The 17015-nt window shown below is 38.2% G+C and overlaps 1 protein-coding gene across 1 annotated transcript in view; it reads right to left on the bottom strand.

The window, feature by feature from the left end:
* celf5a (cugbp, Elav-like family member 5a) overlaps positions 1–17015 on the bottom strand; it is a 320729-nt gene that overhangs the window by 24487 nt on the left and 279227 nt on the right. The window contains exon 6 of the mRNA XM_047375115.1: positions 5963–6109. Within this exon, the coding sequence (XP_047231071.1) occupies positions 5963–6109 (147 nt within the window). The remainder of the gene's footprint in view (positions 1–5962; positions 6110–17015) is intronic.

Here is a 17015-nt window from a genome sequence, read left to right as displayed (position 1 = left end):
GTCACGTTATACTTTTCATATGCTTATTTCTCCTCTCTCAGAAATTCAAAGACATTATATTCATAAGCCACCGCCCCTCTTTATTTATGCACTTCCCAGTGGATAGCGAACGTCTCTGGTATGAATGAGCAAAGCTGAGGGGTCCTCATCATCACAGACACAACCTTTTCTTTCTGCCTTTTCGTTCCTTTCAAATGAGGGAAGAAAAGGCTGCCAGAAACAAGGGGACAAAAAAGACAAGTGTGCCTTGCTGAAAAGGAGCAAAGAAAGTTGCTCGGGCTCCAGCAGCATTCATTTAGTGTCAGACATCTGCTTTTTTATTGCAACCTGATGGCATTACTCTCCCCTGGTGATAGCAGGCAATCACCTCTTTATCACATGGCAATTATCTCCGTAGTGCTGCTCTGTGACTCGCTGACTCTTAGCGCTGTCACATGTGACCCCTTACAGCCTACCCAGCCAATGACAGAAGGAAAAAGAGGAGGGGGTGACTAGAAACAAAGAGGGGCAAGGAGGGGAGAGGTAGAGAGGGTGTAAAAGGTTGCAGAAATTAGAGCGTGAAGGAGACAGTGGGTCATAGAGGTGAACCCAAGGGCCACATTTGTTACCACTGAGCTAGCAGGCTGAATTTGTCAATCGCTTTTTTCCGTATTATCCATTTCTGATGCGCTCTGTAATGTGTGTGTGTGCGTTCAGTCATGTGCAGTGGGCTGGCGCTCGCAAGCATAATGCAGCAAAATCAGGTCACACTCACACAGGCTGGCATGTGCATGCGTGTGGGCAGTGTACAGTACTGCCAAATGATGCTGTAATTTGTGGCCATCATTTCTCGCTCCCGCGCAGCGTGGCAGTTTGAACACAGATCCCTCCAACAGGGGGAGATGTTTCCTAATGTGAGTTTACAGCAACCCTCCTCCCTCTCATCAACCCACTCACACTCACTATTAGCACCAATTTGAACCATTCCCTCTTTCCTCTCGTTTGCCTGTCTTACATTTTGCCTAATGTATCTTTTTAGGGAGGTGCTCAAGATGCATTTAAATCTGAAACTTTGCACTTGTTTTTTTTTTTTTCTTTTCCCTGTGACACACTTTGTAGTCCTGCAGGCTGAAATGGCTGGCTTCAAAATCTCAGAAAATAAAGGCAAGACAAGTGCACAAATAAGTTTGTATCTCAGAGGGAGAAAATAAAAAACTAATAAATGGTTGTTTTAAGACTTGGACTCAGAGTTTCTTGGGAGAGCTATTATCATTCAACATCAACTCGGGATTGAAACATGGAATCTCGCCCTCTTGTTTTCTTTGGCTCGTGTTATTATGAAATCACCTTTTTTGCAAATAGGTTGTCTCCTGTCAGAGCACGCCGGTGTCTGTGCCTGTCATAAAAATGGCACATTTTTCAATTTTGGCACATGTTGTTAGTGTTGTACCCCTCCAATTTGTGTTCAGAGCCCCCATTCTTCCCTCCTCCTTCTCCTGGTTTGACTAAAATCCAATTTACTGGCTGTCAGCTCAACTCTATAATCCTATCCACTGCTGTAGTGGAGAGGTAGCTCTTTGAATTTTACCATTTACTGTATTCACTGGTTATAGCTATATATACCATCTCTCCCCGTGTCTGTATCCTGTGCTTCTCCACCTCGTCTTCTCTTGGCCACTGTATATGGAGAGTAGGCGAGCATGTTGTGTGTCTTTGGAGATAAAGTCCTTTTTCTGTCACTGCAGGATTTTCGTCTTGGGGTAATATGTGTAGTTTATCTTGCAGCAACGAAACATTAATCGTATCACTTCAGCGCACTCCCAGTGGCTGCAGGGGAAATCAAGACTGCACAGCATGCATGTGCACCAAGCACCAATGAGTCTCACATATACAAAATTAATGCACAAGCTAAGAGAAAAGATTATTTATTTTTATTGCACATGTTACATAACAAGTAAACCAGTGTTTTGATTCATTAAACATGCTCAGTAAGATAGATTAACTGACTTTACTGATAATCCGTTACTGCATCATTACTTTATGAAAAGTTGGGGTGTCACGGTTTATTTGGGGGAGGACCCCAGAATGTAGATGGACAGGAACCATTGGTAGTGAGTAACCAGAGTAACCAATACAAAAACAAAAAACTCACTCACAAATGGTGGCAGAAGCAGGCATGGACAGGCAGGAAAAAACAGGCTTGGCGTGAACAATGAACTATGAACTGTGAATGTTTCCACGAGGAGTAACCACAATGGCAGAGTATATATAGGGCATGACACAAGAGAAGCAGGAAGACTGATGACATGGTTCAGGTCAACCGAATAAAGTTAATTGACAGGAGAGAACAAAACGTGACTGGAGCAAAACAGGAATTCAAAGATACAAACTAATAGAAACATAACTAGAAAAACATGAAACTAAAGCATAACCAGATCCAAAAACCTAACTTGACAAAACATGAACTAGAAGACAAAAACTAAAGTATGACCAGGAAAATAACAGAAGCATGATTCAAAACCTATCAAGAATAATAATAATAAGAAGAACCCACAAATCATGACATGGGGTGAGTTTACAGTATCACCAAGGCTTCCTTCTCTCAAAGTTTTACTGCAGCAACTTTCTGTATTTTTGTTGATTCATTAGTTTTGGGAAGATCCCCTGTCTCCATGATTCACAATCCTAATACAAAGAGAACTTTACCTGCATCAACATTAGTCAGGCTTTCAAATCTACATACTCACACTTTCTGGTTTAGATTTAATGGTTACCGACTCTCCCTATAATGCTGACGTATCCCCCATGCCCTTGTTTCTCCCACTCTGAACTCAATTTCCAACCACCATCCTGCTCTTTGTTATATTATATTCATGTATCAGAGAGAGAGATAGAGAGAGAGAGAAAGGAGGTGGGGAGCAAACTCGCTGCCCAATGCGCGCAAGTGTGTACGCTCTTGTGTGCATCTCTATGAGCCGACACGGGTCTCTGCCACAGTAAATAAAAGTCATGGCCAACCAGAGCAGTGCACAATGGTTTCCCTGCAGACCACCGTGGCCTCCATCGCCCCTTAAACATTTGCATTTCTCCACATTTCCCGGGAAAGGTCTGCATTTCATGAATGGTAATGAAGGTGGGAGTTTTACTGGAGAGTGCACAAGAGATGGCCTCGCAATTACTCTGAGATGGTCAATTTGCACATTTCTCCGTGGGTCCCATGGCTGTGATATGAAAATGAGGGAAATGGATAAGCCCCCAAGACCTCTCTATAAACAATTAATACATTTTGATACTGCAACTAAAAATAAATACATGTATAAAAACATGTATATATATATGGGTGTGTGTAGCAGAAAAGAATAAAGTTTGTGTACAGATAAGTTGCCTGTGGAATATTTAGAGTGAGCCGTGGTCCCTACAGCATCTCAGGGGGGTGCATGGAGAGAGGGGTTCATAGGCTGTCTGAGCTCATCAAAGTGTGAGGTATTTGCTGTGTGTGTATATTGTCATGCCTTTAGGCGGGTGGGTGGGATGTGGCAGGAGGGCAGAGGAGAGCTGATGAAAGGTTTGCAGGGTACGGCTAACTAAATGTGCATGCTCCGACATGCTGAGCCTATCGAAAGTCTGGGCATAAGAGAACTGCAGCGTCATTAAAGAGAAAGAAATCTGAGAGTGGGGAAGAACAGATGTGACGAGTTTAATGAAAGTGGATTACAACTAAGAAAATATCTACTATAAAAGAAAAATGTCATAGTTAAGTAATAGTTTTATAGTTGGGGGGTGGGGGGGGGTCTGGGTTGTTAGTTAGGTTGCTATGTTGCATAGCCGCAGTGTTGGGTAGTTTACTCTAAAAATGTAACTGGTTACATTTACAGGTTCCACCTAAAATGCAATAATGCAATAGTAGTGTAACTATTTCACTTTGTCAAATAAATTTAATTAATTGCATTTCAAATTGCAAATTTGAAAGAAGCTTTACTTTTTGGACTGTGGTTATTAATTATTTTCAAACGTTCAACTCATTAGATAACATTATAATAATGTACAAGTTCAATAATGATCAGACAATAAAGGCTACCAAAGGTTAAACTTCTGCACTCCTTTTTATGTTTACATTTTAATCAAAACTTTGGAAGATAACATCCCACAGCACCCAGTAAACATAAGCCTTAAATCAGAGCATAGACACTGTATCTTGGTGTCAAAAGAAAGAAAGAGACTGCAAAATATTTGGATCTCTGCAGTTCTACAGGATGGAACATTAGTTGACAAGGGAGGTAGCAGACAGATGGGCGGTCCTGTAAATGTTGTAAATTGAAGTTGCTGCCTAATGAGGCTGTCCCTTTAAGAGCATATGGTGCACAGGTTAGGTGGTCATGCTTAAATGGGTGGTATCTTTGCTCTCTGCTGTATAAATATTTTCACGTGAAACAGTTAAAATGAAAAATGTTCTTCTTTCTGAAAAAGCTTGTTATATCAGGCAAAGATAACCAGATGTATTATTCTGAGATGAGGCACAACTTCTGTACAAAGTCAAATAAAAATAAATGTTGATGAACATACAACTTCGCTTTTTCACAGAAAATAATTAGATTTGACAAGTTTTAATTATTAATATCTTCATAAACATGATTTAATTTGATACGCTCCTCAGTAACAGTAACAAATTACAGTTACATTTGATTTGTCATTAAATTACATAAAGCCACTACATGTAACCAACTACTGCCCAACCATGCAATGTTCTGACTAATCAAGGGGAACACTCATTAGCCTTACTTAAATGGCATGTACTCTTGTCTTTCTCATTTTGAACAGTGGCAAAAAATATGGGTGACTTCATATTTATACTTCATGAAAACAGGACATCGTGTTCCTAGCAAACTAAGAACCTTTAAAAAGTGCAAATTAAAACAATATTTCTGTTACATTTATTTTAAAAGAATACAAGTGTGGCACTGGTTGAATATTTAAAAATCTATCATTCATTAACATTAATAATGCTGATTAATGCTTGATTTGTCTCATATCTCATCACACCCATGTAGAGCGCATTCTAGTTGCAAGATGTAAAACAGTTGGATTTGCTATTTCTTTTGATGCTAACTACCATTAGCAATACAAGCCGCTAACATATTTCTCACCATTCAATGTTATCAAACTAAAGGAATATGTTGATAAAAAGAGATTGTATAGGACTATGTGTAACAATGGGTTAAAAAATTATAAAACAATGAGCAATGCTAATAACTAGTTTATACCTCAGAGCTGCTCCACAAGGTCCAACTTTCCTAGTTGGAATTCTGGCTTCAGGGTCCGTCAGTGTCTTATTTTCAATGGGGAAAGGTGAAAATTGGACTTCCGAAAACAAAGACTATGTTCTTGGATTAAAGTTTGAATTTTCTGAATTTTATAATGTGAGATAATGCTACTCCAAAAAAGATGAACTTATTTTAGGACTTTTTACATGTATTTACATGGTGAGGGCAATTAATCAAAATTTATAATAAACTAGCAAGCTGTGTTCTTGACTGGACGGTCCTTATACAAAACAATTTTGCATGTAACATGAAAACTGTGTCTGGAAACATAATGAACTCTGTTCCATAGTCTTCCCTTCATCACTGAATTTGGCTGCATAGATTCATAGATTGCAGGTGAATAGTAATTTTTTGCTTAGAAAAGATGGTAATTGAAAGAAATGATGCGAAAATATCAAAGTGGCAGCATTGATGAAACCCAGACAAAATGAGTGCTGGGTAAAAAAGGTCTCATTTCTATTCTCTCCCCTTTTAAAAACCTTGAACACATGAAAATGAAATGAAAGGACATAGTAGAGAAACACTGTCTGCCATCTATCTTGTTGGAGTTTTGTCACATTATTTACATGTTGAACCACAACTGTCAAAAGTTTATAAAGATTTGTCTCTGGCTTTATCAAATTTTTTAAATTTCTGTGTAATATGTGCCTTTCCCAACTCACCGCATGTGCGTAGGAGCTGTACGTGCTGAAGGGAAGGGCGATGGCGGGATTAAAGATGCCAAACTGCCCGACCATCTGCTGCATGCGTCTGATAGTGCGCTCCTTGTCTGTGTCGGCAAACTTGACCACCAAGCTCGAGGAAGCACCCTGAAGGACGAAACAAACAGGGGACAAAAAAGGAAAACTGTAAGGGGCTTTTCCTGAAAATCGCTCTCACATTTGATTCAGTCAATAGAAAAATTAATAATGTCTGCATTACACTGTATTTCCAACCAGTGTTGTATAATTGGTAATTGTAAAAAAAAAGCCTTAAAATAACAAATGAAAAGCACTTAGAATGCCATTTGTTATTATATTGTATGTTTTAGGCTTGTATGCTTATTGGCAGAAACAACCAATATTAACATCAATAAGCTTTTCTTCTTTTTTGTTGCAGCATTCTATTGGCAACATCATTGCCATCTCAGTGCTGCATTTGATACAGTCGATCACAATATTCTCTTAGAAAGGCTGGGATATGCTGTAGGGATCAAGGGAACAGCACTAGGCTGGTTTAAATCTTATTTGTCTGACAGATTCCAGTTTGTTCATGTAAATGATAAATCATCTTTAAACTACAGGGTTAATTGTGGAGTAACACAGGGTTCAGTACTTGGGCCAATTCTCTTTACTATGTATATGCTTCCAATAGGAAAAATTATCAGGCAGCATAGAAAATATTTTCACTGTTACGCTGATGACACTCAACTTTACTTATCCATGAATCCTGATGAGCCCCACCAGTTAGATAGACTACAAGCATGTCTTGAAGACATAAAACCTTGGATGACTTTAAATGTTCTGCTTCTAAATTAAATTTAAATTAAATTAAATTGACCTTTGATAATAAAGTAAAAAAACTTGGTGTTATTTTTGACCAGGACATGTCATTTAATTCCCATATTAAACAGGTTTCTAGGATTTCCTTCTTTCATCTCCGGAACATTGCCAAAATTAGAAATATCCTGTCCAGGAATGACGCTGAAAAACTAGTACATGCATTTGTTACTTCAAGGCTGGACTGTTGTAATTCGTTACTCTCAGGATGTCCACAAAATGCAGTTAAAAGCCTTCAGCTGATTCAAAATGCTGCAGCAAGAGTTCTGATGAAAATTAAAAAGAGAGATTATATTTCTCCTTTTTTAGCTTCCCTTCATTGGCTCCTTGTTAAGTCCAGAATATAATTTAAAATTCTCCTCCTCACATATAAAGCCCTTAATGATCTAGCTCCATCATACATCAGAGATCTGATTGTTCCATATGTTCCTGACAGAGCACCTTGTTCTCAGACTGCAGGTTTACTGGTGGTTCCTAGAGTCTCTAGAAGTAGAATGGGAGGCAGATCCTTTAGTTATCAGGCTCCTCTCCTGTGGAACTAGCTTCCAGTTTTAGTCCGTGAGGCAGACACCCTGTCTACTTTTAAGGTTAGGCTTAAAACTTTCCTTTCTGATAAAGCTTATAGTTAGAGTGGCTTAGGTTATCCTGAGTTATCTTCCTTATTTTTACTTCCGTCTTCTTCCCTCCCTGTTGGATGGAGCAAGGGGGAGTCAGGTTTAGCCTAATCCGGCTCAGTTATGGTTGAGGTGCAAACACACCCTCCATTTCTGCTACCTGTATGACCCCTTCTCTTTTCCAGTGGTTATGGTCAATCTGACAGAGAGAGGTATCCCAATCGTTGTGGTTTTTAGTATAACAATGGCCATCAGTGGGCTCTAGATGAACAAACTGTCTACTTTTAAGGCTAGGCTTAAAACTTTCCTTTTTGATAAAGCTTATAGTTAGAGTGGCTTAGGTTATCCTGAGCTATCTCTGTAGTTATGCTGCTTTAGGCTTAGGCTGCTGGAGGACATAATGATCACTTTCACCCTCTTCGCTACATTCTCACACTACTCTCCAATTTTGCATTATTTGCTGTTATTTTAGCTTTTAACTTTATGTTCTCTCTTTTTTTCTCTTCCTAGAAGCTACACCTGGCCTGACTCTGTGTCTACCTGTGACACCTTTCTGGAGAGGGGCATCGTCCAAGCTTCTGCAGGCAACAACTTAATGCTCACCCTCTACCGATGATCCACATGCCCCTGTCTCTCAGCGTTTAACCCTTTCTCTCTCCTAGACATGGCAATTGACTGAGCTTTTACTGTGGCTAACTTTATGTGTGCTTTCTTTCAGACTCTAGCCTTGAAAACTGGCTCAGAGTTTATCTGTTCTTTCTTTCTAGGTGAAACGACTAAAGGAGCTACATCCATTAACATTTACTTTTTCTTCCCACTCCTGGATCAGTGCATCTTTTTTCTCTTTGTGTCTCTGCTCTGTTCTCCCAAACCCCCAGTAGGTCGTGGCAGATGGCCGGTCACACTGAGCCTGGTTCTGCGGGACGTTTCTTCCTGTTAAAAGGGAGTTTTTCCTCTCCACTGTCGCTACATGCATGCTCAGTATGAGGGATTGCTGCAAAGTCAACGCCATTGACTGTCCACTGTCTCTACATGCTCATCTGGGAGGAGGGAATGCTATAAGTCTCTGACTCGATGCAATCTGCTGGGTTTCCTTAGACAGAAAAACTTTTTATCCAATTTGAATAAATAACTGAATCTGACTGCACTGTTCAATGGTTAGGATTAATTGGAATGTATGTACCTGACTGTTGTGAAGTGCCTTGAGATGACATGTGTTGTGAATTGGCGCTATATAAATAAACTGAATTGAATTGAATCATTGCTTATTTTAATTTCTACTGTTTTTTTGTTTTATCTGACGCACAAGAGCATGGAACTATCAGATATGAGGGGGGAATATAATACTTATTGAATGAACAGCTCTGTAGGCAGATTAGAAGATGGGGTGCCTCACTTCTTTCCATCATAAAGAGAGTTGAAGTAAAACAGGTGCACTCTCTTTAACACAAAACTCCACTTTCTATTCCTCTTACACAAAATCGTTGCCCACCGTTAGATCTACAGGGATCAATGTCATTTAATTTTGGGCCTTTAATGATGCAACTGAACTAGTGTTTTTTCAAGATTAAATAGTCATACAACATACAGCTTTTAGAAATTTTAAAATAAATGTCAGATTACACAAGATTGAATTTTGTTGGTGATTTTCTCTGTGGTCAAAATTATACAGAATAGATGTATACTCAAATACATGGTTTAAGTATTTAATATTTGGTAACATGACTTTAAGCAAGTTGCAGAGCAACCACACAGTTTTTGTAGCAATCTTTACTTTTTTAAACATATTTTTGGTTCAGTACCATAACCAACACCCAGATATGGAAACTGCCAGACCTGTAGAGTCAAACAATTACTTAAATAACAACTTTCTCACAACATGAAGTAGGGTAAAAAAGCTCAAAAAGCAACACATCACTCCCTGATCTAAAAGTATTCAAGAACAGATGAAAATCAAAGTCAATGATCTTTATCAGTCTGGATAGGGTTACAAGGCCATTTTTACAGCTTTGTGACTCCAGCCGTTATCCACAATTGAAGAAGACATGGAGCAGGGGGGACTCTTTCCAATAGTTGTCGGTCAAACTAAATTACTCAAAGAGCGTTCCAGGAGGTCACGAAATAACCCAGAATAATGTGACAAAACTCTTCCTGCCTGTGGCCTATCTCACTTGCATTTAGACATAAATGCAAGTGCACGGTGGAGCAGTTGGTAGCACTGTTGCCTTGCAGCAAGAAGGTCCTGGGTTCAATTCTCGGCCAGGATGGAGTTTGCATGTTCTCCCTGTGCATGCGCGGGTTCTCACCGGGTACTCCGGCTTCCTCCCGCAGTCCAAAGACTGTCCATGCATGTTAATTGGTCACTCTAAATTGTGTGAATGAGTGTGTGCTTGGTTGTTTGTGTGTTGCCCTGCGATAGACTGGCGACCTGTCCAGGGTGTACCACGCCTCTCGCCCATAGACTGCTGGAGATAGGCACCAGCTTCCCCACAACCCACTATGGAATAAGCGGTAGAAAATGACTGATTGTAAGTGAGATGCTGTTACATGACCTTCAACATGCCATTCATGCACAAAAACACTCCAGTGTGGCTTAATTAAAACAGCTCTGCATAGAAGAGTGGGCCAGCGTTCCTGCACTGAGGTTTGATTAATTGCAACTACAATTGCAAAAGCTTGATGGCACTTGTTGCTGCCAGGGGTGTCATGAGGTGAACGCTTTGGTTTTGAAAACATTTTTTCCAAAATACTTTAAAGCATAATTTGAAAACCACATTTGCAATTATTTGGGATATCTTGGTCTGATGTTAAAATTTGTTTTATCATTTAAAACATTAGGGCAACAAAAATTTCAAAAAGAAAAGACCCATGGTTTTAAACATACAGAGCTTCAAACATTTCCAGTAGAGTTGAGATTAGGGACATTATTGAAGCCTAATGTTAGGTCTATTTATTCATTCCAAATCCAATTTTGATGTGTTTGAAGTCATTGTCCTGCTGGAAAACTCGTGTCCAGTTTTCACCAAACTGTTCCCCTAAGAAGAAGCAATTGGTGTGGATGTTTCAGGAACTACCAACTCAAACCTTCCATAAACTGGAAACTGCAGGATCCCCCTGTTCAAATCCATCCTTACCGGCTTATAATAACATGATATTCTAGCCCATGGAAACTCTGTGCAAACATTTAACTGGAACTGTATGCTAACAAGTGAAATGAAATTATCGCTAATGCACCAGAATCTGGAATGTGTGCTATAATGGTCAGTTGTTCCTATTGACGCAGTTGAATCTAATTTTCAAATGAAGTGTTTTGTTTCAAGGGAACTCTTAGATTATGTGATGTTTTTATTCCTCCTTCTCTTCCTGCCTGTGGCTCCAGCTATGCATTCATTAGCAATTTTCATCCTTCATTATTAATCTTCAAATGATTGAGAAGTACCGTTGACCTTTCATTTGCTCCGCCTTCTTCCTGCACTCTGCACCCAAACCGGCCAATTGATCCACATAAAAGGCCATAATATTACTCTGTTCTGACAGTTTAGAAAGGTTGTGTGTCAAGCGTGATAAGAAGCCCCATGAAATTGACGCGAGACTGTCAATAACAGCGGTTGGCTGTTGATGTACTGGAACTAAACTGGGGGCATTTGAGACTGGATGAAGAATATAGCATGAGCAATGATGGACTACAAACATGCATTCCAAAATGGTACCCTTAATGGCAGGTAGTATTATCACAACATTAACTACGTTTCTCATCTTCCTGTCTTTGCCTTTTCTCCCTCACTAAGGTCTCTAGTTAATAAAGACATCCAGAGACAGCAAAATATACCCAAAGACAGGCACTGGACCTTTTGACTGTAGCTTATAGATTTTATGCTCTTCTTTTCCCTTTCTCCCCGCTTTGCTCAATATTTCTTCTATCCCATTGCCCTGGGCTTGCTCTGCTGAATCACAGGCTTGAAAGACTGCAGGTGTTTGGTCAGTTGGTTAGTTGGCTCTCTGACTAAATGACTGATTATCTAGTAAGTGGAACAATTTACTGAATGGAATGGTATGTCACTTTTTTTAGACATATTAATGCAATATTCAAACAAAATGATTTAGCTCAGAAGACTTTTCTAAATTAGAATGCATTATATTACCAGCATAATGAGTTACTTCAGTGTTAAGTTTGTGCAATTTTAGGTTATACCTGTGTTGAGCCAGCATCCACTGTGAGTAATTGCTATATGATTGTACTGTAATAAAGTGGATTGATAGAAACTACACTACTGATCCAAAGTTTTAGAACGCCTTTCTCACTTAATGGGTCTCTTTATTTTCATGACTATTTAAACTGTAGATTCTCACCAGAGACAACAAACCTGTGAATGAACACACATGGAATTATGTGGTATACAAAAAGTGTGAAATAACTCTAAATATTTTTATATTTTACATTATTACGAAATAGCCACCCTTTACTTTGATGACTGCTTTGCTCTCTTGGCATTCTCTCCCTGAGCTTCATGAAGTGGTCACCTGAAATGGTTTTCCAAAAAGTCTTGAAAGAACTTCCCAGACGTTCATTGAAAAACGGCCAAAGGTTAACATTTCAGTCATTACAGCAAAGTGTGGCTGCTTTAAATATTCTAAAATATAACATATTTAAAGATTTTGGTTTGCTACATAATTGCATATGTATTTGTTCACTGTTTTGATGCATTCAGTGAGAATCTACGTACAATGTAAATAGCCATGAACATAAAGAAAACCATTAAATGAGAAAGGTGTTCTAAGACGTTTGACCAGTAGTGTAAATTTGAACCAAACTGGACTGTGTGTAACTGAATATGAATTGAAATTGTCTACCTTGTACAGTGTCTACAGATTAAATTTGTTATGAATCAGAGTTCTATAAATAAATCGAATTGAACTGGATACTTTTAAATAGCATTACATTTATGCCATACAGTTACTATGACTAGAAGTGAATTACATGTTCCACCCTCAGTACATTTTTCAGACAGGAATAGAAAATAATCCTTGACTTCTGTGTAAATACAGATCCAATGCAAAAGTTACAGTGGTTTGAAGGAACATAAAATAGCATTTACTGTCACTATTATCATTCAGAAACTGGTGCCATATTAAGATGGTAGAAGTCTGCTTTGGTCTTGGCCCCAAGTAAATGAATACACCAAGAGATTTATCTACAGCAGGTAAGCTATTACCTGCTTTTAACCTTTTAGCAGAATCACACTTCAAAAATCCTGAATTATCACAGCTAAAATTGCTATCACTCCCTTGTTAATGTGAGCTGCATGTTAATGGTGTGACTTTCTAAGAGAAGACTGAGATACATAATCCAAACAGATTAAGCTGGAATCTCTGCAGTCTATTCTGTAAAAACAGCAAGACAAGGATGTGCCTCCCTGAATTATAAAAACAAAGTGTCTTGTCAACTGACACATCTGATTATATAAGAGCAACGTGTCACTTCATTTCATAGTTTTTCCTGTATGTTGCATTTCATGCAAATCTTTTCCATTATGAGCTCAGGACACGGAAGCTGCGCCTCCCACTGGTTCTCCTCAGGACACCTGAATCTCGGGGTTTGTTGGCCAAGCATCCATTGCCACATTTATTTATCTCCGAGGTTTTCCCATTTAAGCCTGTCAGGGTATCAGCGTGCAGAATCTCCATCGCTATAAAGAGAGAAGGATGAAGTGTGAAGTAAAAGTCTCATTAAATTTTTAAGCTGCCAAGTGTGAGCAGAATCCCCCTGCTGGGCAGCTCCCAGCTGCCTTGAGAGCCACTGAAGGAAGGGGAGTTAAACGGTGGGGGGTGGGGGGGTGGTAGGGGTGGGCGCTACAGAGACTTTGTGAACAAAAAAAGGAAAGACTGCCTCTTTAGCAATCATCTAATTGCCAACCACTCATTTTTTGGTGCGTTTCCAAGCTTCACAACTTTATGAGGGTGAGGAAGATTAAGCTTCACTTTTGTATATATAATTCATTACTTTTAAACACATGCATGCAAGAAGTTTGCAAAGAAATAGATAGGAGGCTGAGTTAGTACAATTTTTTGGGTTGGCTTGGGTTCTCCTTGTTTTTGTTTCTATAGAAAGTAATGTTAGTCAGGTGCTTCAGTGTTTAGCTGTGGCTCTTTCCTGGACAAAGCAACTCATGGAACAATCTCTATCACTGACCATGTAAAACTCTTTTAGTTTTTTTTCCCACAAAAGTACCCTGCCACAGTGCTTCTGTGATTTTTTATGTTAGTTATTGCTGCAACGTTATGGACTAGATGCAGTAAGTCTAATTTTGTTACATAACATTTTATTATCATTACATGTTGAAATGAATTTAAATACGTTATATCGTCATGAAGACGGAAATGGACTGTATGTAATTGCATCTGATTTTTACTATGTGATTAGATTCTAAAGAGCTGGATTGATCTGAACTGGACCAGATTGTTTTGAGCTGACACTTGTTATAAACTGGAGCTATAGAAATAAACTAGATTGGATTAAATGTACAGTAAAGTGCATTTTATGTATGTATGTATGTATGTATGTATGTATGTATGTATGTATGTATGTATGTATGTTCTGTCTGATCTTTATCGATTCTTATTCAAATTAATGACCCATCGACACACTCCAGTAAATTCGACAAAAGGTGGTAGCCAGGGCTTAGGGCACCTAAATACATGGAGGGGAAAATTGCACCACACCACCAGCTTGTGCTGGAGAGGAGAGATTTGTATGCTCTTTAGTTCAAGTAGCTTTTTGTATTTAATTAAAGATTTGTTTATAAAGTTTCATAATTTAGATTTTTTTCCCTTGCTGTTTAGTTTAACAACAAACTTGACTGTACTGTGTTGTTTTCTTGAAGTTAGTGCTTGTATGGTTTAGTTACCCCTATTCTGTTGTAATGGCCTGATCATCCATTATATATACACTTGTGTGTCATTTCTTTGTTAGGTTGGTTATGCTTTGTTAGTGCAGCCATTTGGTTTCTTAAGTTCACATTTGTTTCTTTGGTCCCCCTTTATGAGTTCAGTATTATTTTTTTGCAGATATAACTATTTGGGCTAAAATAAAAAAAACTATTTTTCTAATCAGTCCTGTGACTTATCCTGCATTTAAACTCTTTCCATCACAGACTCCTTAGGTTTTTGATGAGTTGAGGTATCAAGGCACCCGAACTTTAGTGTTTCCATCAGCATGTCAAACAGCTGTGAGGTAATTTCCCTGAAATGCTATCATGTTGACAACAAACCACAACTAATAAATAAACATGCCTGTGTATTTCAAATTCCATAACATAGTGGATCATTTAAAAGGCAGGAGGTGTAGACACATTTGAAAATTCTTCTCTTATTTTAGAATGCTTTATTTCCGCATTATTATTTTCATTTTATTCTATTTCTTTGCCATAATCTTCTAACAATGGTAATAGCTCAGCTCTAACTCATACAGTAAACTCTTCACATAATGGAAGCCATTCGAAAGATGTGTAAAAAAACCTAAATTTAATTAATCTTTAACTAGAGCAGTATATTGTCACAATGAAAAAACAAGAAAAATCCAGCTATCAATTTGAGTACCTTTAGCAAGTGTGGGGAAAAGTATTATTATTATCTTTTTAAATAAAATTAGCAGTGGCACAATTATTGAGACCCCTGCTGTGTATTAACAGCAAAACCCCAATTTCCCAATAGAACATCACATTTGTCTTCTCATATAGTATTTTAGGATTCGCTTTTATTATACCATAAATCGACTACATCTATAAAGCCGGGACTGTCTAACTTTATAACACACCCATAGACTTGAGCAGATGTTATTCATTGAAACATCTAATATCTTTGCACTGGAATTTATACCGAGACTAAATTCATACCAGGTGGTCCAGCTGGATAGGCTGGATTCCTTGACTCCGTGCCTTTCTTCTCTCCTTCATCTGTTTCCTCTGCAATGTCTTCTTTCTCTCTCTCTGACTCTGAAATCTTTTCATCATCACCACGTATGCTAACATTTTCATCATCATCAATCATTTCCTTACCTGTTGCACTTTAAGTAGCCTCCATGACCTGTGACCCTCCTGGTGTCTCTATCATTCTTCATTCCTCAAATCTCACAGTCACTTCTTTCTTTCCATCCCTCACCAATTCAATTCAATTCAATAATATTTTATTATTCCCAAAGGGAAATTACATGTTGTTGTAACTCAATGTGCAAGCATCAAGATTTGGAAAACCACAAAAAGTCTATAACAAATTTATAAATCCTATTCACATGCCAGCTAATTTATTCTTTTCCCGATCTGACCAAATGGATGTAACGTGGTTTAGTTGTGCCTCATTGCTGTGATTTTGGTCATATAGAGCTGTCCAAGAAACTGGAGCCCATAAAAAAGCAAACCCAATTTTTTTCATAGCTAAACTTTTCATTAACTCTTATCGTGGTTATTGTAAGCTAAACTAACAAGGGAAATATGTTAACGCTCTTACAAATCACACACGAGTGAGTCACTGTCGTCAAACAATTAATAAACGTATTACACCATGAACTTCGCTTCAGCAGATCTTCATTGCAAACCTAAGTTGCCTTTACTGTTGTGTGTTAAAACATCACCTGGACAAACTGACTTTAACTGCAGAAATTTGGACAGCTCAGTATTGCCCCACTCTGCTGGGCTGTAGACAGACTGCCTCGTTGATGTGCCTTAGACACATGCATGGAGCAGTAGGCAGACGGTGTTTGATGCAGGGCTGTAATTACTTTTTTAGGGATCTTAGATTATAACTATATATATATATATATATATATATATATATATATATATATATATATAACTACAATTATATATATTTAGTAAATTAATGTTTAATTTGAAGGCTGTAAGAGGTTTGTGGACAAATAAGCGATTAGTAATCACAAGAATTTTATGGACATAAAAGTAGGGGGACAGCTGTGGGGGCAAGGCTCTACACCCCCCTTGACCCCATTAGATCTGCCCCTGTTTGGGATACAGAAAGTTCAGGATGGTTATCTAAGATTTCTGTGATCTCAAATCAACTAAAAAAAGTTAAGCGTTTAGTAAAAAACAATAATTTCCTAACATTGATTTTTTTTCTTTCTGAGTAAGTGCAGCCTACTCAAAACATTTTCTAAACATTTCAGTGTGAGATCATGCCACAACAATAAAATATGAATTTATGTGAAGAATTTTATCACATCTGCACAAGAGGTGAAAAATAAAAGTTGAGGACACAGAAGCCATAAATACAAATTCTCTTTGCACTTTGCAACTCAATCAACAGAAAAATGTGAGGTCTTGGGGTATTAATTTGCACGTCAAATGGCAAAGCTTAGAAATACTACCGACAGACATGTTAAAGGCTAACTTTAAAATTTCAATTGAGGAAGTTGTTAACAACTGGAAACAAAACGATGTATAATCCATTAGAATTATGCTGACAGCACAGTTTGATTTTGGCTTTGTTAATTGGGCCATATATTCATTCAAAACATTTAAGTACTAAACTTGATATTAAAACAACAAATTTTA

Source organism: Girardinichthys multiradiatus, chromosome 9 (genome assembly GCF_021462225.1).
Source record: "Girardinichthys multiradiatus isolate DD_20200921_A chromosome 9, DD_fGirMul_XY1, whole genome shotgun sequence".
NCBI lineage: Eukaryota > Metazoa > Chordata > Actinopteri > Cyprinodontiformes > Goodeidae > Girardinichthys > Girardinichthys multiradiatus.
Note: the sequence above shows the minus strand (reverse complement) of the source record. Positions and strands in the feature narration are given on the sequence as shown.